Raw genomic sequence first — 23,274 nt, 5'->3', positions numbered from 1 at the left:
AGGAGGTGTTTAAGTATAACACCACCAGGCTTTTAGTTATTTATTTTTAACTACCATTTAGTATGCTGTAGCTAGTAGTCTGTGGAAGTCAACATTAGCTAGTATAGTGCTGATTATGCTGTGGGCATAAAAAAGCTCAGAGAAATTCAGGTGGGCCACACATAACGAGTCACAGCTAAGGAGCCCAATAAAAAGCACCAGCTGGAACTGAACGTTCGCTGCTTGGTGCAACGGCCCATGGGGGAAGCTACCTTCCACTGAAGGCAGAGTGGGGCTTTGTTATTGATTCCCCTGGCAGCCGGCATTCACCCAGCCCTGCACTGGAGGTATCAAGGCTTCCTGCTGCTGCTACAGTCCCTGCAAAGCTCCCAGTGGGAGCAGACTTGGGCCCCGCACTACAGGGGGCGGCTGGCAGGGACAGGCACTGGGCTGGGCATCAGTACTAGAGCCCAGGGCCCCTTACCCAGAGCTCTCCCCAGCTCCAAATGAACCAGGCGCCTCCTGCCGCTGGCTAGGCTCCACAGTTGGATGAGCTCTGCCGAGACAGCTGCCACCTGTAGTCCCTGTGCCCAGCCAGGGCATTGTGAGCTCAGCCAGCCAGGGTGGGATAGCGGGGGCTGGGAGTGCAGCTGTGCTGGGGAGATAACCCAGCAGGGCCTAGCCCCGAGCCCCAGAGAGCGGGGCAGCAGCAGAACTAGGTAGCATTTGTGCCTGGGACTGACAACTGCCACTGTAACCCCAAAGAGCATCCACTCTCTGCCTGTGACACACCGTCACCCCCTCCTCCACTGCTCAACCGATCGCACAACTTGTGCTACACCCTTAGCCAACAACCAAACTGGGCTGCACGGTCCTCCATCTAACAACAGTCTGCACAGCACACTCCACTTACACACAGCCTGCGCTACACCCCTAATGAACACCCAATCCGGGCTACACACACCGTTGCATCCAACAGCCTCTACTTCACACGCAATTCACACACAGCCTGCGCTATACCCCCTAATGAACACGCAATCCAGTCTGCGCACACACCCGCATCCAGTCTGTACTGCACCCCTCCCCCGCACAATCTGTGCACAGGGCTTCACAAGCACCTAATTTGTGCTACATCCACTTACACCCAACAACACTCTGTACTGTACACCTCACTCAGCCTGTGCTGCACCCTCGAACAAGCACACAACCTGTGCTACACACACCTGCATCCGTTACTACACTCACCAACACACCCAGAGTCTGTGCTTACACACACAAATAATTACACTTTCCTTGGCGGTAACCAGGAAGCAAAATATATCCTTCAACTGTGAGGAGGTCATTTTGATACATCTCCTGTCTGCTGTACGCCTCTTGATGGTTGACCAGATTGCTAGCTTGTGAAATATTATTTTCCAAATGCTGTTTCAAAGTACGACAGAAATGGTCATTATGGGTGAATTTTGTTAACTAATGGATTCTTTTTCAAATATCTTTACTGGATTTTAATACAGCTGGCGATTATCATCTACTTGAAGACAAAACAGAATGAAATGAAAAAAGAAAAGGAGGACTTGTGGCACCTTAGAGACTAACCGATTTATTTGAGCATAAGCTTTCGTGAGCTACAGCCCACTTCATCGGATGCATTCAGTGGAAAATACAGTGAGGACATTTATATACACACAGAACATGAAACAATGGGTGTTATCATACACACTGTAAGGAGAGTGATCACTTGAGATGGGCTATTACCAGCAGGAGAGCGGTGGGGGGGGAAGAAAACCTTTTGTAGTGGTAATCAAGGTGGGCCATTGGCAGCAGTTAACAGGAACGTCTGAGGAGCAGTGGGGGTTGTGGGGGGGGAATAAACATGGGGCTATAGTTTTACTTTGTGTAATGACCCATCCACTCCCAGTCTCTATTCAAGCCGAAGTTAATTGTATCCAGTTTGCAAATTAATTCCAATTCAGCAGTCTCTCGTTGGAGTCTGTTTTTGAAGTCTTTTAGTTGTAATATTGTGACCTTTAGGTCTGTAATCGAGTGACCAGAGAGAATGAAATGAGTGATGGTCGCTTTCTGTGTTATCCACTGTTTCAAAGGTACAGTCCCCCAGTATAAACAGAGAAATGAATTATAGCATAAATATTGCACAGACATAGTTCATCTATGTGAAGTGCAGCCTAAAGTGTTGAGAGTCCAATACATTTATTCATTATATCCTATAAAATGATCTGTTTGAGTTTAAAGAGCTCCATAAGCAAGGTTTAGAACAAACGCTTTGAAGTCCTCCGTTCACAAAAGCTTGAATGTCAACATTTCCGTTTTGACCCAGTTAATTTTATAACTAGACCAAGTGCAAATATCTACAATTTCCATGATCTATCTAATCCCAGTAAATTCTTACATGGACTCCATCACCAAAGCAGGTGACAGTGATTCTATAGAATCATTTAACATTAGTAGACACAATGCTCTGGGATTTACCCCTTTTACAACATTTGTGTGTTTTCTAGCTGTGTCAGTGAGGGGCTCTAGAGCCAATACTAAAATAATTGTGGGAAAGGACAACACTGTCATGTTCCTTTGAGGCGGTGAAAAGCTGAAGATGAATTATGTATACTGCTTACTAGTGCTGGTTGGGAATTTTCTATCAGAATGTTTTTTCAATGGAAAATGCAGTTTTCACAACATTTAAATTTCCTGTGAGAAAATTCTGATGTGCCTCAAAATATATTTTCCCCCTCATTTTGATCTGAATCAAAACATTTAATTTTGTGGAACTAAACATTTAATTTTGGGCCAGTTTGACATTAATCTGTGTTTGCCTCACCAGCTGCGCCTCGTGTCCATGCGCACTGACCTCTGTGGACTGAGCTTCTGGGCTGGACTACGTCTCCCAAGAGCTCTTAGGTCAGCTGCATCCCCATCCCCATCCCCCAGCATAAGGAGGAGTAAGTAGGCCTGGGGCAAACTGATGGGGTCAGAAGCAGGAGGAGATATGGTGGAGCCCCCACCGCTGTGGTTGTTCCTCTGTTGGTGTGAGCTCTATAAGGGAGTTTATCCTAACGGCAGTAGTTAGAATAGCTCCCTGCTGCTTTAACTTCCAATGGGGTTGGATGGCCAAAGGTAAGGGAGCTACAAACAGGTACCTGCAGCTGCCATTCTCCACTATGTCCGAGCACAACTCAGCCCTAATAGAGAATCAAAGGCTGTATCTTCTGTTATGGGAGCGCTAACTCATTTTTGTCGCCTTGTATAAATAGCACAATTTCAAACTTGTTTTGAAAATACAGCAAAAAAATTCAGATTGGTACAAAGAAACTTAATATTCAAAATATGTTCTGAGTTAATCAGCCTGAATCAAACCAGCAGACCTGAGCGTTAGAATACTCAGACTCCAAATCAAGAACTGAATCACAATTTTGCAACTGGACCCTATCTTTAGAATAGTCCAAATCAAAACTGTAGCCACCGAATTTGGGTACAAATACAAATAGATACAAAGAGCCACTGAACATGGGGAATATTTATAATCCTGATCTGAATTCTGAGGCTTGAGGCCAACTCAAATTAATATCTTGAGGTTGTGTAATTAATGTACCTTAAAACATAGAAGCTGTGGCAATGTGCTTCTCTAATTGTGCTGCCAACCATTTCCCAGCTCTCTCTCATTGTTCATAATGTCTTTGCAGTATACAAGAGTGCATAATATGCTTTTTGGCATTACAAAGCCATTTATGCCTTAGCTATATCTAACAATATAGAGAGAGTTGGATCAACCAGCAGGAGTCTCCTAATAATCTACAACATATGTAAACTATGCCATCTTTGCTCTGTTGTGCACATTAAAAAATAAGCAAATGCAGGAGAAGTATATTTAAATCTATGCTAAAACCTGCTACTTTCTAAAAACATTTGCAGTACTTTTTATAACAATTTTTCCATTAAAACCAAAGATGAACTGTAATAAAACACTCTATCACACAAAATCCAGAGCTTTATTGTATTTTATTGGACACTTTTGAAGACACAAGAGTACTCAGGTACAATCCTAACAAGTTGTGAACTGCTCCAAAGGTCGGTGAAATTTGAATTTATCTTGCACAGAGAGGTGAACAAGACCACGATGACTGATATTTTATAATATAGTTTAAGAATACTCCAAGCAGGTGAGTACTGTAATGTTATGCCCAACAACTTTTATGCCATTCATCCATTTAAGCCACTTTGTAGTATAAATATGCAGCTTATCTCAGCTATTAAATCTCTGCAATATGTAATTAGGCCTTCTCATAATAACGCATTCAATCTCCTGTATAGAAAAATCGGTGTAAGAATACTGATACATGCTGTCTTTACCATCATTGTACATTCATCAGACTCAACCACAGCAAGCTACTAATTTCCAAACTAGAGCTAAGCAACTTTAGGTCAAACTCTCAAGTTGTCACCCAAGCAGAACTTCCATTGAAGTCACTGGGAGTTTTGCTTAAGGACTGGAGGGTTTGTTCGCTTAAAATAGCACAATGTAGTCTGAAATGCCTATTGATAAGTGTTCTGCGGGGAATTTGCTTCAGAATACACTTGAATGTCTATTCCATAAACAACTCAATTAGAAACTTTTGTCCTATTGAAGTTCATACCAGTTTTACCAGCCTAACAGATGGTTCAATTTATGTTGTTAAAATGGGCTTCCATATGCCACTTATATTTTGAAGTTGTTTAAAAGGGCTACAAACTACAGCATGTAGTTGCAGTGTAAGATTCTAGTTCTAATTCTAAAAGGCTAGACTTTCTATTTTGCGGGGGGAGGGGTTGGGGAGGTCAGGTCAAGGGAATGAATTGGGGACTGAGTGGTCGTTTGCTCAGCAATCCTCAGTTCTGGGAAAATAAGTTTTACAGTGCTCCTATTAGATTGCAGAGGAAGGTGGGGTGCAAACGTGTGGAAACTCTTCTCATTTCACAACAACAAAATCTTTTAAACAACAAAAAGCTTGGATCAAGTTTGAATCTTTTAAAAGGTGAATATAAAATGTGCAGAGAATCACTGTTGTTCAGGAGCTACATTTCTGAGGGGCTGCAGAGCTCCCTTCATTCACTGCTGACATGCTGAAAGCAACACTCACAAATAAAGGGACAAATTAATCCCAGCTGGATCTCCATTCAGTGGATATTGCATCCATGTAACAAGGCATTATTAGCCTTAATTCTGCACTGACTTAAGGCCATGTAAATATTTTAATATCAATGGAGTTCTGCAGGCTACAAGTCTATGCAGAATTGGACCCACATAATTTAACATTGGATGTAAGGATCTTAAACCTGCTTTTCTTTATGCAAGTCATATTTTGGCACTATTAGACAAAGTATTGGGCCAGATCCACAACTCAAGCAGGCTGGCATAGCCTGGATCTGTCATGATACATAGCCTTCCCTAGGTAGGTGGGTAAGTACATGTCATATATCTGAAGTCTCAAGGCATAAGTTCTAAATTTTCACATATTTTACAGGAGAAGTCATTCATTATCATGATGCATTCTTGAAAATGAAATGGTGACCATTTGAAACAAGAAACAAAAACCCCAGCAACTGACTAGCATGTCTGTGTAGTATGCTCAACTGGTCTGACTTGCATTGCAGGAAGACGGTTGTGTTCTCTGACACACCAACACTGTTCTCCCATTATTATAAGATCAGCCTTACACATTCCATATCTTACCATCTTTAAAAGCCTATAATTACAAAAGCTGAGTGAGAATCTGTGTTATTTAAAATTAACAGAGGAATGCAATCAACAGAGGCGAAGAGCATTTTTATACAAGAAAATAGCACTGTAGAAAGAAAGAGTCTGTACAGTATTTAAATATTGTATATACATAAAATTATATTGTTCATAACTCATCTTAAAGGTTCTCTTATTTGTAAACCAGGAAAGGCAACCTAAAGAAATCTTATATTTAACACTTTAAGCAGAGCAAGTAGCAGGAAACAATGCTAGCAAGCAGTTTGTAACTCTATAAGAAATACCTAGCCAGATAATGTTACTAGCATTTTCCAGTCCCTTTTTTATTTAATTCAGTACATTTTTTTCACATTCTACTAGGGAATTCTGCAAGAGAGAGACAAAGAATTCAAGGGCAGAATATAAGGGCCCAATCCTGCACTGTTTTCTTAGGCAAAATCCCAATTAAGCAGTATCCTCAAGTAAGAAGTGCAGAATTGGGGCATAAATTACTAAAGTGATTGATAAAGCTTCCTTTTTCAAAAACCGTCAGTAATGGCTTCTATGGTTTTAACCTATGCTTAACTAAAGGAAAAGGGTTCCGGTAAATAATTAACCTTTCAATGCCTTGAAAGTGTAATACATTGCAGCAGGTGAAGGGGCAGCCTTGTTTAAAATAAAAATGATAAAAGTATTAAAAATATCAGTGTTTTTCAGCTGATGCTACAGGTTTGTCCAAGCCCTCAAGATTAGATGGGGGTCTGGATTTGAATCTGAGCTTCCCAGTTCATGGGGGATGCAGGGTTCCAGAACTGGCTCGTCCGTAGTTTTTTATAAAATGAAAACTGCCCTATCTGGAGCTGCGGTGCTCCAGTTGTGTGAGTGTTGGAAGACATCTTCGTAAAGCGGTACCATTTGGAAAGCATGGTGACACCACACACAGTAGTGTATTCTGCCTGCATTACAGACAGACCCCTAAGCATGCACTGAACTCTGGTGTCTGGCGGGCGCTCATTGATGACCTGGGGCTTTTGTTCTCTGTCTCCTACATTACTTACTGCCTCTGCAGCACACTTCCAAAATACATTTTGTTCAACTAAAATGTTTACTTTAAAATTTATAACATTATTGATCCAGAAAACTTTCCATTTTTCACTTGTATACGCTTCTGGGGAAGTCCTCAACTGAGCACTCTTCCAAAATGATAAACCAGTGGATTAACTTGTCAAAGAATGCAATAATAGATTTCAGATTAATACTGATAAAAAAAACCCTAAAATGGAAAGTTTCTTTGTTATCAGAGAATTTGCAAATCTAAACCAGGGTAACAGCTGTTCAGTTTTATAGAAATAAGAGCTTTAGAAATAAAGGCAGACATTTTCAAACCTCAGTACTTACTGTTAGGCTCCTAAATCCATACACAGGCACCTAACACAGAAGAGTCCTGATTATTTCAAATTGGTGAATATTGTCCATTCCTAGTGAAGTTAGCGGGAGATGTGGGTGTCAGCATCTTTGAAAATCAGGTCTCTATTCCTTATGTGCCTAAATACAGATTTAGGAGCCCAACTTTAGGCATCCAGATTTGGAAAAATTTGGCCAAAATACCTAAAACAAATGAACACTGCAAAAAGTGATGTGTTCTCATAGTCAGAAGATAGTGCTGATCAAATAACCAATCCCCACAACAATCCTGCAAGTAAATTTTTGCAACCATTTTGGAATCTTCAGCTTAATCTTTAGCACCTGACAAGTTTATACTATTTAATAGAGGTGAGATTTTCAAATGCATCTAAGTGATTTAGGAACATTGACTTTCAATGGGACTTGTGCTCCTAAACCTCTTAGGACTTTTGAAAATCTCACTAGACCATTTAAGAGGCAAATAAACCTTGATATATCTCTACCTATTGGCTGTTCTTATCTAGCCTGCTGAAATTCAAGTGGATTGTGTCATATATGAAAGTCAGAAAATGGAACACTGAAATAATAAGTCTCGCAGATGGACCACGGTAGGAGGGGACTTTTAGTAATTTAAGAAATCAATACCAGCTTTGACACTCTTAGAAGTGGCAACATCAATGGCCATGGCTTTAATCTCAGTGTCCCCAAACTGCATTAGCGTTTTGATCTCCCTTCGAGTTGGCACCAAAGTATCAGTTCCTGTGAGATCCAGACGAAGAGTGCCACACTTTTTCACTCTGGGCTCAGTGATGAAACTGACATTATCTTCCTCTGAGCTGTAGATATTGATCACTATTACTAACTGGGAAGGCTTGGCAGGTGTGTAACTGCGTGACACTGTTTCTCCAAGAGCTACAGATTGGTCGGCTGAGATAAATTTGTCGAAGACGTCAGTGCACCAGCGTGTGCCATCTTTAACCAGCAGCTTCTCCGGCGGGTGCTTTCCTTCCACAAACCGATTCAGGACCCCCACCCCATAGGTCAGAGGGGAACGTCGCACTTTGATGACAGCGGGGTCTAAGCCAAAAAGGACAGCGCCTTTGAGGATAGTGAGGCCCACATCCTGAGGAATGATGATTCGACATTTTGAACCGAAAGCATTCTGGACAGCTTGTTGGAGTAAAGGGGCTTCGGCAAACCCACCCACCAGGAACAGAAACTTGACATTGGTTACTTCTGGCTTTTCAAACAAGTCACCTAAACAGAAAGACAAAGCCTGCTCAGCTAGGAAAACTTCCTAATGGCAAAACCGATTAGACCATGAAATAATCTCGCAAGAGACACGATGGGCGCCCCATCACAAATATCCACACATAGGACCAGAAAGAAGGCATGTGTCTGGAATGGCTCCATAAACTCTGTGACACCTCCAAAGTGTCTTTTGTTCTGAAAGATTCTATTGTTTCGGGAGAGAAATGTCCTGTATTTAACATGGAGGATGTGCCTGAGGGGGCCCTCAAAACAGAAGAAAATTTTGAAGTAGTAGAGTCCAGATACACATTTTAAAACTTATTTTTCTCTTAAGCCATATTTTTATTTTTATTTTTTCTGCTAGATGAAAGCGGGCACATTTCTGTGCAAACCAATCCAACAGCCAGTCTGGGGGCAGAGAGGGAAGCCTGCTAGATGAAATATCCCCCATGAGCTCCTGACATCCAAGACAGCAGCCAGGTATTCCCAGGCAAAACTGACTAATGCTCCCTTGATTACATTACATATAATCACCCAATTTTAAAATATATTAATAATTCTGATTCCACCTTCTCAACTGAAATGTATTCCACCTGCAAAATAATACCTCCTTAAATCCTTCTTACATATGTTCCCTCTTTACTTAAACCCATGTTCTCTAGTTCTAGTCTATCCAAAAAACTCATATCTATTAAATTTAATGTTACATTTACCTGTACCTAGTTTAAACGCTTCAATCATACTGTCTCAATTATCTGTCAAAACAAAATAATCCTAGTTCTCTCATTTTCTATTCATATATAAGCTATTTTGCTGCATTTATATTAGTTGCCTTATTATGCCGTGCTCTAATATAATTATGATTTTTTTCATATAGGATGCCCAAAATTGGACACTATATTCCAAATATTCTAATATATAATAGAAAGAAAGAAAGAAAGAAAGAAAGAAAGGATATTGACTATTAATTAGGTTTCAATCTTCTAATGATTTATATTCCTGAAAGCTCAAGAGGAAATAAAATGTATGCAGCTTTAGTACTGATTGCCTGGTCAACAGCTACAGAATAGCTAGAAATATCTATTAAGATACTAGCTGACTTGGAGCAACCCTGATAGTAATTTTTGGGGTAATTTGGGGGACTTAAATTCCTCACCCCCAATTTGTGGGGTCAAATTACCCCACTGAATGTAATTCCCAGTTTGGGGGCTGTGATAGATGAGTATTTGGATAAATCAAACTTCAATTTACGTCCAGTCACAGACTCATGACACCTTGATACATACTAAGATGTTGAATGATCTGGTCAATTGTAGGTTTGAAAAGGGCATTCATTGCATCTGGACTCATCCTTAGCATTCCTTGGGAGGACCACTTGACAAAATCCACGCTGCAACAAAAGAGCAAAGGAGGCTGTTAAAATGAGTTCTAATGTTAAGAGTAAGACAGTACTTGAGCAGTAGTACATGGCTGACAAGAAATTCACAGATTTACAGCCTCTACATTAAGTACGTCACTTGAGGTACGTCAAATGGCCAGCTATATCCCACAGCTGTGTCCCACTGGCTCCTGCAACCCACTGTATGAAGGGCATGCTGGGCCCAGGGTGTGTAAAGGGTGAAACTCTCTATGGAACTGCTACAGTTGGTGTGGGCTGCTTTAAATTACACCAGATGCTCTTGTGGTTTCTGGTCAGCCCAGAATCAGATAAATGGGAAGGTGACTCTTAGCCGCACTGAATATGGCCAGAAATACAGGAGACTGTCTCAGTGTGGAACCTTAGGAAATGGTGCCATATAAGTGAAGATGGTCTAATGGAACTTGCAGAAAGACGTCTACAGCAGGATGCAAGTGTTTCGGAAAAAACTCTTAAGAAAAGCTAGAATATAACTTTATTTTCTGGTAACTGTATCTGAGGCAGTATGATTTTCCCATCATTAGATTACATTTTCTCACTACAATCTATTATGCTACTTGTAATTAGGATATTTTAATTATTATTCTTTCCAGCAGTGAGTAGTTAATTATGAATCTATCCAGGTTCAGTTGCCTACTTACTTGCTTTTCCTTAAAGCATGTTCCACGCTGTGACCTCGAAACTTCTTATAATAGTCAATGAAGGAGAAAGGCAGAGTGATATTCAGTGGATTGGTTCTGTCTGGGGCTGCTGCCCTTTTACGGGACTCAAACGCTATCATCAGATCCACCCAAGCAGCAGGACGCTTGATTTTAAATTGTTCAATAAAATCCTCTCCAAATATTTTACACAGGAGTTTTTCAAACTCGTAGTCCACGCCTACAGAACCATATGGCCCACCTGTGTTAGAAACAAAACATATCTTTAACACATTGTGTCGCTAATTAGAATTTGAGCCCATCATATACAAATCCAGATCATACTGACATAGCTAAGCAGATGATAAAATGCAATGATCCAGAGCATGATAAGTGTATTTTCACTGTCAGGGAAACACTCTCTTGTATATGAGGAGATCAAGATGGAGCTTGTATTCATGAATAAGTTGCCCTGCTGCACAGAGAAAGACATATGCTGGGTTCCTCTTTGGTGACACTGGAGTCACCAAGGCTGAGAGTTCAGGACTCATACAGAAGAGGACCAACCCAGGATTGTTGGTCCCAGGTGCTATGACAACTAAGGGATTGTCTCAGGTAGCTAATGGCAAAGCTCAACTGGATCTGGAGTTGGGGATGGGAATGTAACTTGGGGAGTTGAATTTTACTTCCTGGCCATGGACCAATCACCATGTCATTTGATTTGAGATAGGGGCACACCTTTCTCATCAGGGTGATGGACCCATCTCAGTGCTCTACCTCTCGAACTTAATGGTGCATGTGTGATTCTACATGAATCTGCGGGAGAATACTGTTATTCTAACAAATCACTCGGTTAATAGCCTGGTGGGACTTTACAACAATCTTTTGTTCTGACTATCAGCCAGCCATATAGTGACCCCCTAAATGCCCAGGCAGGTCACCACAGTTTAGAGATGACCTATGAGAGATTAAATGAGAGGAGAGATGGCTAGCGTGTGAGTGATGGAAGTCAGACCAATGCTGGCGATGTTTTACTTTTCTCATAGTAAACATATACACAATATTATTTAACACTATCTACTGACTAGCAGTTCAGAAATCACATGAAATTAGCAAGACCTTTTGAATTAAAGCATCCTTACTGGTAGTAAGGGTGTAAGATCAAACTCCAAGTACTATACATTATTCACTACTCATTTCGCTTGTAATTTTACCAGTTGCCTTGTACAGTTCCTTCAGGTGTCCTTCAGGTAGCCTGATCTGATGGACAGTGAGATCCACTGTGCCTCCTCCACTGTCAACAACTATGTACCGGTCACCTATGAAGCAACAGGAACAAGCATACATCATTTTCATCGGCATCAACACAACAGTCTACTAATACTTAAGCAATACTAAATACTAATACTCCGGGCATCCCGAGCAGAAAGCCATGAACATGTGTACTGGGAACATCTGGCTTGAAAATTAGCAGTTCCTAATGGAATAATTTGCAGTGATTTATAATGGAAGTGAAACTTGTGTGCTACAGATTTAAGCACCCATGTGGGGAGAATGTATCTTTGTGATAAGTGGAATTGTGCGTGCCATCGCGTGAACAGTTCTGCAGAAATGTTACAGTACCAACTTACTTACGAGGTGTATTCTGAGGACATTATGCCCTGGCTTGTGTTTTAAAATCTGGGTTCATCCTTTTTACAACCCATCAACTTAATAATATGTGCTTCTCTAGAGCATGCAAAATTCTCGCTCAGCCTTGTAGACTAAGAGCAGAGCATGCTTTGTAATTTAAAGGAAAATACAGTCATTTTGAGAATACCAAAAGCACATAACAAATTTATGGGAAAGGTTTCTGGGTTTTTTGCCAGCAATATAAAACCAGCAAGAGCAAAGATAAGTCACAAAAGGACGCTACCTTCTTCCAACTCGGACCAGATCTCTCCTATGACATTTTCCACCAAAAAGGTGCGGCTCTGCTGATTACGACGGATGTGTTCTTTAGCTAATCATTGACAGAGAGAAAATTACTAAGCATTAGAAAGCAGGAACAAGCTGATGACATACAGTGCAGGAAGCAAGCACAAGCAGAATGAGAGCTTTCTATGTATCATTCAATAAGGTTCTAACAAAACAGATGAACAAAAATTGCTGTACTAGAATTAGGAATTTACAAACTGAGTTCTGGAAAGAAAAATATCAGATATTCTATTCTTTACTTAGAATAATTGGATTTCAAATATTCCTCTAAGAATAATAGAAAGCTTTCTTTGTAATACATATTTATTATATTTTTAATTAACAAAATGAAATATTTACATACAGACACATTTTTTGGTTCTAGAAATGCCAAGATGCACTTTTGCCAGTAGGTGGCATACTTGAAGCATAATAAAATAATCAAGACTTGACTTTAAAACTGTCTAGGAATTGAAGGGACACTTTGGCCAAGATTTTCAAAAGTCATTACTGATTTTGGGTGCCCCCATTTTTGGTTGCTTAAGATGAGATGCCTCAAGGGAGCCCAGTTTTTGGAGGGTAGGTGCTCAGTCCCTTCTAAAAATTAGGACCCTTCAAAATATCTCCATTTGAGCACCCATAATCATTAGTTATTTCTGAAAATCTTGGCCTTTGTCAGGTTTGTGCTATGGACCTGGGTTGTAGGAGTAAATCCTGCTCATTTTACTCAGCCATACCTCCCACTGGATTCCAGTTAGAGTTTTGCTTGATGGAGGACCTGTAGGATTTGGCCCATTACATATCTGCATATACCAGCATAGGTCAATTTAAATACATATGATTTAAAAATGAAGTCTAGTCCAGTAACACATAGTTATAGCAATAATGCATTTTATGAACATTAATCTCCACAAAGACATTTAAAATATGTAATGTGATTTGCTAAGTGTCTCACTAAAGTATTTCTAAACCTAGCTTGTGCAACTAAATGACTACTAAATCATTTCCAATGTAACTTTCACTCATCTATATGATACTACAGAAAAATGCAGACACATTCTATGGTATAGCAAAATATTATTTCATCTAAAAAAATTCTATCTAATATTAGAAAAAAAGGTACATTTATTGTATATAAGAAGACATTTATATTTTGCTAGCTAATGATAATACACTTCACATTTCTATAGTGTCTTCCATTTGAGGATATCAAGAGGATATCAAAAGCCAAAGAATAAAACTTCAGTTCTCCTGTGATGCAAGCAAATAATATTATCCTCATTTTACAAGTTGAGAAGCAGACACAGAAAGGTTAAGTGACACTGGAGTCAATAACAGAACAAGGGATCGAATCCAAGGAAGGGCCTGATCCAATACCCACTGAAGTCAATGGGAGCCTTTCCACTGATTTTAAAAGGCATTGGATCAGACCTGAGATACATTCCTTTAACCATTAGATTATGCTTCCTCTCCTAATGCAAATTTATCCTCAGTATTCTGAAGACTACAACCTTTGTTTTGACTACACAGCACTAAAATAGTCCTTGAAATGCTTCTTTCTGTTTATGTTTAAAGGATTTTCCTTCTTGACCTCTTCTCAGCTTTGCTTGGGTACCTGCCATGCTTTTATTGAATTTTAGATAAAATCCCAAATTAATTCGTTCAACGCCTTGTTTCTATTAATTCTAACTGAATTAAATCCTTTTAGTCTATACCAGCTTTTACCTTATTAAGTAAAGAAAGATAACTGTAAAAAGACTTTTGACAGAATCCCATGACTTTGTGAACAGATTTTGCCCAACAGCCCAGCCCTGTAGCTCCCTTTAACCAAACAAGAAAATGTTTTCATTTGCATAGGGATAGATGCCCTGGCAGCCCAAGTAAGGGGTCACGGAAGGTCCTGAGCATGTGGCTCAAGCTACACAGAGGATGGGTGAATGTGTGAACCCACACACAGGTTTGCACCCTATGTTCTGTAAGAACTGTGCTCTGCAGGGGCTACACCATTCTGAATAAGGATGGCAGCCAGAGGACAGGTGCAGAGGCAAGACCAATGCATTGACAAATACATGGTTGCACCAGCCAAAAATTGCTTGCTTAGGGGTGCACAGTTTCTCAGGCTCCAGCTGTGAAGAAGTTCTGTGATCTAGGCACAGGAGGGATGCTTCTGTCCTCCTGCCCATTAAGAGACATCCCTGAGCAAAGTCTCTTTATAGCTTTGTGCTAGGGTGAAAATTTTACCTGGGGTACTATTCAATAAACCTGCGTCAGGGTCTTTGTGGCATGGTCAGGGCTCAAATTGTGGTGGCTAAATATTATTTCACCTAGAGAAATAAGACATGCTATTTTATTAAAAGGACTCAATCAGTTTAATTAATTATGAAATTTCTGGGGGCAAACTGGGTCATCACATCCTGTCAACTAAAAAAAAATGGCTTCCATTAAGGACAGGGAGAAATAAAATGTTTTGAATGGGTTTATTAGCAGAATCTTCCATTTGCTTTTGCTGTTTTGAGCTGGAAAACATGCAAAATATAAGATCTTTTGCCAAATTCTCTGCGGGGGTAAACTGGCACAACTCCACAACTGTCAATGGAGTGCACCAATTTACACTAGCAGATAATTTGGATCTTTACATTACCATCAAAACTTGTCCCATCTTTACTGCCTAACTTCAGACTCAATCAGAATGACAGTTTTCAAAAACTTCTGCAGTGAAAGATGATCCATCTGCAAACCAGTTAAATTACACTCCATAGTCTGCCTCTCAGTGAAAATGAGTCTGCATCAAACCTACCATGGGAGCTAGTAAAAACTCAACATTCACAGTAACAATAGATAACACACCATGATATCTGAAGCACAATACTTAGTTTCTGTTCGAAGTTCAGAGAACATGCTATGCCGTATCACGTAGCACAGTTTTGCTAACTACTGGTGAATGCTGACTATTTCATGGTGACCAATGTAATTGTGAACCAAAAATCACCAAGTGCCCAACTTTTGACAAAAATTCCAGAAACATTAAAGGTCTGATGGCAAATTCAAGTGTAATCCCTTGTTAAATTAATATAGCTAGTTTAACACATCATGGTTGGCTCACAAAAATAAAGTTAAATCTGCACTAGAAAACAATTAGCTATTACATTAAAACAGTAAGGTCCCAATCCTGCAAACACTATGCCTTTGCTTAACTTCAAACCTGTGAGTAGTCCCTCATGTCCCAATAAAGTCAATCATGCTACCTGCATGCTTAAAGTTAAGCACTGAGCACAAGCGTTTGCAGGATCAGTGCCCAAAATAGTCAAATTAAAGTAAATAGAGAAGTTTTTCTATACTAGCCTGAAATGTTCCACTAACACAAAGAGGCAATGATAATCTACAGGAAATGGTAAGAAAACTGCCCTAATGACCAAATCTAAAGTAGCCGAAAGGTACTAGATCTCAAGTCAGTTAGTAGAAGAGGTACCCTGTGTAAATCCAGCTCCTACGGTGTCACTACCATTATAACCATTGACAGGTGCTTTGCTGCTCAGGTCTATCATCTGGTGAAGGCGGAGCTTTCTGCAGTAGATGGAAGCAGCCTCAGGTTCCAGGGCAATTATCAGCTGCTCGGGGTTTTCAGGAGTTGCCATTCCTGCCTGTGAAACAGAATCATGCAGAGAAGTGGGGTAGGAAAAAATGTAACCAGATAGTCTTCATCTCAGACTGGTTTGGTATGTGAACAATGAACATTTAAACCAGCTCTGCATTTTTTTCTAAGTTAAATGCCACTAAAAAGCTGCTGAGCCATTGGCTAAGGATCTTGGCCTGCAAAAAATTATGTCTTCAGTTTTCACAAGTTTGCAGGTTGTAACTGGGGAAGATGCATGCACTTACCATGCTTAGTATCTAGTTAATGAGGTGAGCGCGTACAATAGGCAGAGAAAGAGAGCTAGAGAAGACAGTTGAAATCCAGGGTAAACTGTCTACAATCTCCACTCCTCTTAACCCAGCTAAATCTAAACTTCTCAAGAGTCCCAACCTTCTGTCAAGAAACGGAGAAATACCTTTGCCCACCTTTCACTGTAACAATAAGATGAACGCATCACTCTTATTTTATATCCTATCACTACACAGAGCAAGTGGATAACACAATGGCTATTGTATCAGTCCAGCAAATTTTGTTCACATGTGTGGTGGGGCTGAAGAAATTTCCTCAGTAGCTCTTGCAGAAAGCCAGCAAGAGGAGTCCCCTGAAGTCACTGATCTGTATAATGCCCTTTGCCAGATATCCATCTTTTCACTTAGAGTTGAGTTTTTCTAATACCATCACCTTTACACACACCCATATTCTGCAATAGTTTTAAGATGCAGACTAAGTATTGCCAACCCATGCATTCAAAATCATATGTCAGACCCGCAAAACATCATGAGACTGGCTTAAAAATCAAGAAAATTTTAAAATCAACATATTTACAGTTCTTTTTATTTGCTTTCTGGTTTGTGAGCCTTTAGGGGTCATGTTTACAAGGTTTTCTCTACAACTATAAGGGCTACAAACTTACTTCTGCCCCTCCCCATGAAACCTAAGATTCTCATGTAATCACATGACTCCAAGAGTTGGGGCTTTAAGAAAAATTCCAAATATCACAAAAGGTGGCAAGTGTGCTTTTGTCTTACTTTTCTTTTCTCCTACAAGCTCTGGTGTTTCCCCTGAGCTTCTGACTTTCTCTTATGACAGGCAACATTGACATTTCCAAGCTCCTACAGTTCCAACTCAAGTTGAGGTTTTCCTGCTAATGTTGTTTATTGATAAACTGTGTTCCTTAATGCTAAAGCATGTTGGTAAAGAGGAGAATGGTTTTTTGATTTATTTGTTTTCATTGTCAGTCTCCCAGGCAACTTTTGGGTGCTTTGATTCATGCACAGACACTGTCACTGCATGAGAGCTTTCCAAAAAAAAAGAAAAAAAGAAAAAGGCACAACAATTACCTAAGATGTGAACAAGCCTTTAAAATACAAAACAAACAAACAAAAGTGGATCAGATGGAAAAACAGCTGACCTGCATTGGAACCCCAAATAGTTCACATAGTTACACTTTGCACTATAGTAATAAGACAACTGCTGGTTGTACATGCTGGGAAATAACTTGTTTGTATGAGAAGGTATAAGTGAAAGTAAAGCTTGTTCATAAGCCAATGCTCAGGCCAGACTGCTCAGCACAACAAAAGTGATTGTTTCACCATTTGTCTTCTCATCACCTTGTTCTTTTCCTCTCACTTGTAACAACCATAAGAGGCCTGTACTTCCAACAAAAGCATCACTCTCCCCACCACTACTGGGAAGGGTGAAATGGAGAAATTGTATGGTAAGTAAATTCCCACTCCATGGCATGGGAGTAAATTTACAAAGGTTGTTCATTGGTTTGAAAGCACATGAACCATAAAAGCTTTGCGGACTGTGCTCAGTTCACCACGGGCCAGGTTTGGATACCTTTACTCACGCTGGGCAGCATTTTACGCCACGAGTAGTCTCACTGAACTCAGTGGGGCTATTTATAGAGTAAAGTACTGTCCAACATGAGAATGGGTGTCAAATCTGGACATCTATCTCACATTACATATTAAAAAAACTACATTAAAAGAAAGGAAATGATAAGCGTATAGTTGCCTACACAACCTCTCTGTTACACCCTTTTCTGTCCAACCTATGCACTGGAGTAGGCAAAGTTCCTGTGGAAAAAAGGTATGTGAAAAAATTTTAAGTGATAATATAATTAAAATCTATATCATAATGCAGACGCACAAATGGTCAGAATTAAGGTGGCATGTTCAACTGTCAATTAGGCATTTCCTAACATTTGAATGTGACTTTGCAACCAAAATAAATTTATTTTTATGTAGCTTTTTGTAGGCAAATTCTTAGGTTTATTTTTTTCTAAAAGAAAAAGGTAAAAACAAATTCTGTTATATGGAACTATAATAACCTCCTCCCCATGCCATGCATCACCAGCAAGATTTGAACCTGAACTTTCAGCATTGCAGCATAGACTTCTACTATTTGAGCTATAGGACTAACTACATTAGCAAGCAGCAGTAGTCTGTTATCTCCTGGGGGATGGGGATGGGTGGGCTGTTGATGCCATGTGTTGGATCCAGTGGGTAGTCAGGGAGAAGCCTGACCTGGGGCTTTCTCTCTCTCCGGCCCCCGTCAGCTGGAAGAGCGGCTCCTGCCCTTCGAGGGGAGACAGGATTCCGAGGTCACATACTGTGTCCCAGGGATGTGGCTGGTGACAATTCCAGATGGGTCTAGCTCTTTCCGCCACTCCTCCTGCTCCAGGAACTCCTAAGCATTCCCAGTACAATGTGTGTTGCAGCTGCTGCAGTGGCAGGGCCAGTGGCATGAGACCCGCTCTTTAGAATGCTTTGTGTCCAGCCATTTTGACATACTCAGAACGTTATCCTGGGGAACACATGCAGGAGAAGGTACATGGAAATTTTAAGTTGATAACTCAACTAAACCTAAATGGAATTTTGTGAGGCAAAGAAAAGGCATTTTTCTAACTCCAGGACTTTCTCCCTGCTGAATTTCAAAGGCCATTTGCAAACCATGGAGGTGTTAGTGTTTCTCAAAACAAGAAAGAAAGAAAGAAATGGCAAGAATTTTTAATCATGAAAAGTGGTATGCAACCAAAATCTAGGGGTTGATACCAGCTCTCCCAATAATAGATTATACATGTTTGTCTCTATATAATGTACAGTGTGACACACACAAACACATGTATGTAGAGACAGAAAGCATGGACTTGTGGGGTGGAATGTGGTGCTGGAACTTCCCTTACTACAGCACCCTAAATATGACTGGTACAGACACATAAAAGACAATGTCATTATCCCATGAAGTTTATGATGTAAGTTGAGGACACATGCACAAGGAGTGTGGTCAAGCATTGGGCACAGGCGGTAAAGGGAAGAGCAGGACAAGGTCAACATGAATAAAAGAATATGGCTGCTGAAGATGGTAAGGCATGTGTCTCTGGGGCTGTGTGTAATTTCTGTCTTTGTGTCTTTCTTTCCGCCTTTTTTCATGCTCTCAAATATATGTGCACACATACAACTATTAAAAGGGGGAGATTTAGGTTTTAGTGGGCTGTAATACTCCAGGATGGGCCAGGAAAAGGGACCTGGTATTTGACTCTACGTAGATCAATGTGGAGATGCTATGGCTCTTACTCCAGCCTAGGCTATGGGGTACAGCACTGCAGCCTCACATCCTGACTCAAGATTGGAGGGGTGGACTTCCTTACCCCAGCCCACTCAGTTTGCATAAAGCTCAGCTACTTATGTAACATCACGGAAGCAGACCGGTGTTCCCTCTACAATATAAATACATAAAAGCCAAGCCAATCTATCCCAACTCAAGGACAACGGTAGTTTGTGTCTTAATGACCACTGGATTTATCTCGAAGACTTAACATAGATTATTTTCTATACTGAGCATCTCATTTCTGAAAATTAATGAGTGTGGACCACGCTAGATTGTAACCTTTCAGGATGTGGCCATGGATTCTGCTTTTATTCTCTGTGTAGAGCGCACAGAAACCATGATGCATCATGCAAATATTTAACAATAATTAGCCAGGCAGTCTTTGATGAGTAGCCTACCTGAAGGTACAATTCTCAGTGCATGCAGGTATAACTTCCTTTTGGGCTCAGGAGACCTTGCTAGCTATGGGGCAGGGCAGCTACTTTTCTTGAAAAATGACACATGGTATGTCTGGAAAATGGTGACATGCTTAAACACCAGGTAACACCAAGTGAACAGGGGGTTCTAGCCATAAAAATGGATAATTCATTTAGTACTGAGCCATCAGCAGTGCTGCACTGCTGGTTTTTGTACTAGCACTGGTATTTCTTATTTTGTGAATGTCATTCCAGTAAGGAGGAGCCTCTGCATGCCACTGCCTCTCTCCCATTCAGCTGTGCACGCTCTGTCTCCAAAGGATCTCTGGATGCTCCAACACCTAGTCTTAGGATTGCAGAAGCAGCCCAAGATCCATTGTGCATTGTAGCATGGACAACTGATTGGGGGCAAGGAGTTGGTTCGCTGATACAGATGAGGCCTTAGCTTGGCAAGCTGGCTCTGTTGCCTGTAGAAGCTGGGACCACTGGAGCGCATCACTCCTACAACATTGCTAGTGATAGTTAGTTAGAAATAATTTCTAGTGACTGACAAACATTTCCAGATTGGTCTAGCTCTTGGCCGGCTTGGAAAGCATTCGACTGGCTCCAAATTAACAAACGTTTAGGTCTGGATTCTACCTCAATATAGCGATGCTCTGAGTAGTTCCAGAGACCTAAATAGTCCTTAGTCATTTGAAATGCAGAATTATCATCGTCACAGTGTTTTCAAGAACGACCCTTCTTCTCCCTAGACTAGTCTGCCATGTTACGGGACATAATGAAATATCGTTTTGATTTGAGGTTTTTTTTAAATGAAATAAAATACAGACAGTACTATAGAGAAATATTCAGCATAATTTGAGCTTTTGAGAAAGGAACATGTACAAAGCTGCGAACCAGCCTGTGTGAGTGGCTCCCATCTCTGAAAGCTTCTGTAATTAGCACCATCAACACTTCTGTATTTCACAAAGCCATGCACCATGCTGTCATTCACTCCACTCTGTGTGGCTTTATTTATTTCATAGTGGCCTACTCAAAAGGAATGCTGCATTAGGAAATACATAATCATTCATAAGGTTTAAAAACAGTTCCTAATACTATCTGTTTGAGCTACTAAAGGCCGCAGTGATGCTTCCTTTTTCGAAGGACACATTAGGCATTATTTTGCAGGCAGGATAACTAAAGGCAACAGCAATAAAATCCACAGTACTAAATAATATGGCTTATCCAGGAAGCACACGAGTATCTTTGGAACTGACACCGAGGGCTCAATTAGCGCAACAACAAAAAATGGTGCTTAATCAGTTGCATTTACTGTCCTGATCTATTATTAGAATTAGATGTTAATTGGAGTCAGTCCCCTTTATATGCGCCCTCCCCTGTCTGCCTCCACAGACATATAGGTGACCAAACCTCCCTGGAACCCCCTCTTCACCCATCTCCCCTCCACATACAAAGGGTAGAACCTAGAAGCAGACACCCTGAGGGGGTGTAAAACATCACCTTGTGCAGATCTTCCAAGAACTCTTCCCCATCTACAAGGGAAACATTTGTATAAATCCAAATTCACACACCGCGAGATGGTTGTTTTGTGCCTTCAGCATGTAGGAATGGCAGTCTAATGGGGAAGGCACTGGACTGGACCTCAAAAAATAGTGTCCAATTCCTGGCTCAGTCACAGACTTCCTTGGGCACTTACCTACCCTGTGCCTCAGTCCTCCCTCTGTAAACATGGGATAACACTTTACTGCCTTGTAGGAGTATTGAAAGAATAAAATCTATTAACCATTCTCGGGCATCCAGATATTACAGTGATGAGAGCCATATAAGTACCAATCTAGATTAGGGTTGCCAGGTGTCTGGTTTTTGACCAGAACTCCTGGTCGAAAAGGGACCCTGGAGGCACCGTTGACCAGGATATCTAAAATGTGGTTGGCGGCGCAGTGGGCCTAAGGCAGGCTCCCTGCCTGCTGAGGCTCCACGCAGCTCATGGAAGCAGCGGCATGTCCCCGCTCTGGCTCCTACATGTAGGGGCAGCCAGGGGGCTCTGCACGCTGCCCGGGCTCCAAGAGCCAGCTTTCAGCTCCCATTGGCTGGGAACCACTGCCAATGGAAGCTGTGGGGGTGGTGACTGCGGAGGGGGCAGTGCGCAAAGCCACCTGACCATGCCTCCGCATAGAAGCAGGAGGGGGGACATGCTGCTGTTTCCGGGAGCTGCTTGAGGTAAGTGCCACCTGGAGCCTGCACCCCTGATCCCCTTCCATGCCCTGACCCCCTTCCACACCCCAACCCCCTGCCCCAGCCCTGATCTCCCTCCCGCCCTCCAAACCACTCGATCCGAGCCCGGAACCCCCTCCTGCATCCCAAACCCCTCATCCCCAGCCCCACCCCAAAGCCTGCACCCTCAGCCGGAGCTCTCACACCCCCCAATACCCCAACCCCCTGCCCCAGCCCTGATCCCCCTCCCACCCTCTGAACCTCTCAGTCCCAGCCCAGAGCCCCCACCTACACCCCAAGACCCTCAGCCCCACCCTAGAGCCTGCACCCCTAGCCAGAGCCCTGACCCCCTCCCACACCCCAACCCCCTGAGTCAGCATGGTGAAAATGAGCGAGTGAGTGAGGGTGGGGAGAGCGAGTGACAGAGGGAAGGGGATGGAGTGAGCGGGGGCGGGACCGGGGTGGAGCATGGGTGTTTGGTTTTGTGCAAGTATAAAGTTGGCAACCCTAATCCAGACAGATGTGAAAATAGCAAATTTGGGTGCAGGAATTATTCCTAGCTACTCAAAACCTGGCTGAGGCTTCTCAGTGCTACCACAATAACGACAACTAGTGAAAAGTCACCACACTTTCTTCAGATTAATATAGTTGCTTTCTTACCCTCCAGACCAGTGGTTCTCAACCAGGAGTCTGGTGCCTCCTGGGGAGCCGTGAGCAGGTTTCAGGGGGTCAGCCATGCATGGCCAGTATTAGACTCACTAGGACCCCGGGCAGAAAGCCAGAGCCCCGCTGCACAGGACTGCAACCCAGGGCCCCAAGCCCACCACCCGGGGCTAAAGTTGAAGCCTGAGCAACTTAGCTTCGTGATGCCCCCTGTGGCGTGGGGCACTGAGCAACTGCCCTGCTTACTACCCCCTAACGCCAATCCTGGCTTTTATATGCAGAAAAACCGTTGTTGTGGCACACCTGGGCCATGGAATTTTTATAGCATGTTGGGGGTGGAGGGGTGCTCAGAAAGAAAA

General features: G+C 41.7%; 1 protein-coding gene across 2 annotated transcripts in view; it reads right to left on the bottom strand.

Annotated features, from left to right (window-relative positions):
* Window positions 1-3,973: 3,973 nt before the first annotated feature.
* The window catches only part of HSPA12A (heat shock protein family A (Hsp70) member 12A), a 115,987-nt gene continuing 96,686 nt past the window's right edge, over window positions 3,974-23,274 (bottom strand). For both annotated transcript variants that reach the window (XM_084633437.1, XM_084633438.1), the window contains exons 7-12: window positions 15,840-16,011; window positions 12,330-12,416; window positions 11,629-11,733; window positions 10,418-10,676; window positions 9,646-9,749; window positions 3,974-8,365 (exon numbers count right to left, since the gene is read on the bottom strand). In XM_084633437.1, coding sequence (XP_084489563.1) covers window positions 7,731-8,365; window positions 9,646-9,749; window positions 10,418-10,676; window positions 11,629-11,733; window positions 12,330-12,416; window positions 15,840-16,011 — 1,362 coding nt within the window. In that variant the 3' untranslated portion in view covers window positions 3,974-7,730. The remainder of the gene's footprint in view (window positions 8,366-9,645; window positions 9,750-10,417; window positions 10,677-11,628; window positions 11,734-12,329; window positions 12,417-15,839; window positions 16,012-23,274) is intronic.

The sequence above is a fragment of the Lepidochelys olivacea genome (assembly GCF_965140295.1).
Source record: "Lepidochelys olivacea isolate rLepOli2 genome assembly, chromosome: 7".
Lineage (NCBI taxonomy): Eukaryota > Metazoa > Chordata > Testudines > Cheloniidae > Lepidochelys > Lepidochelys olivacea.
The sequence above is the reverse complement of the archived record's forward strand: the minus strand, read 5'-3'. Positions and strand labels throughout refer to the sequence as shown.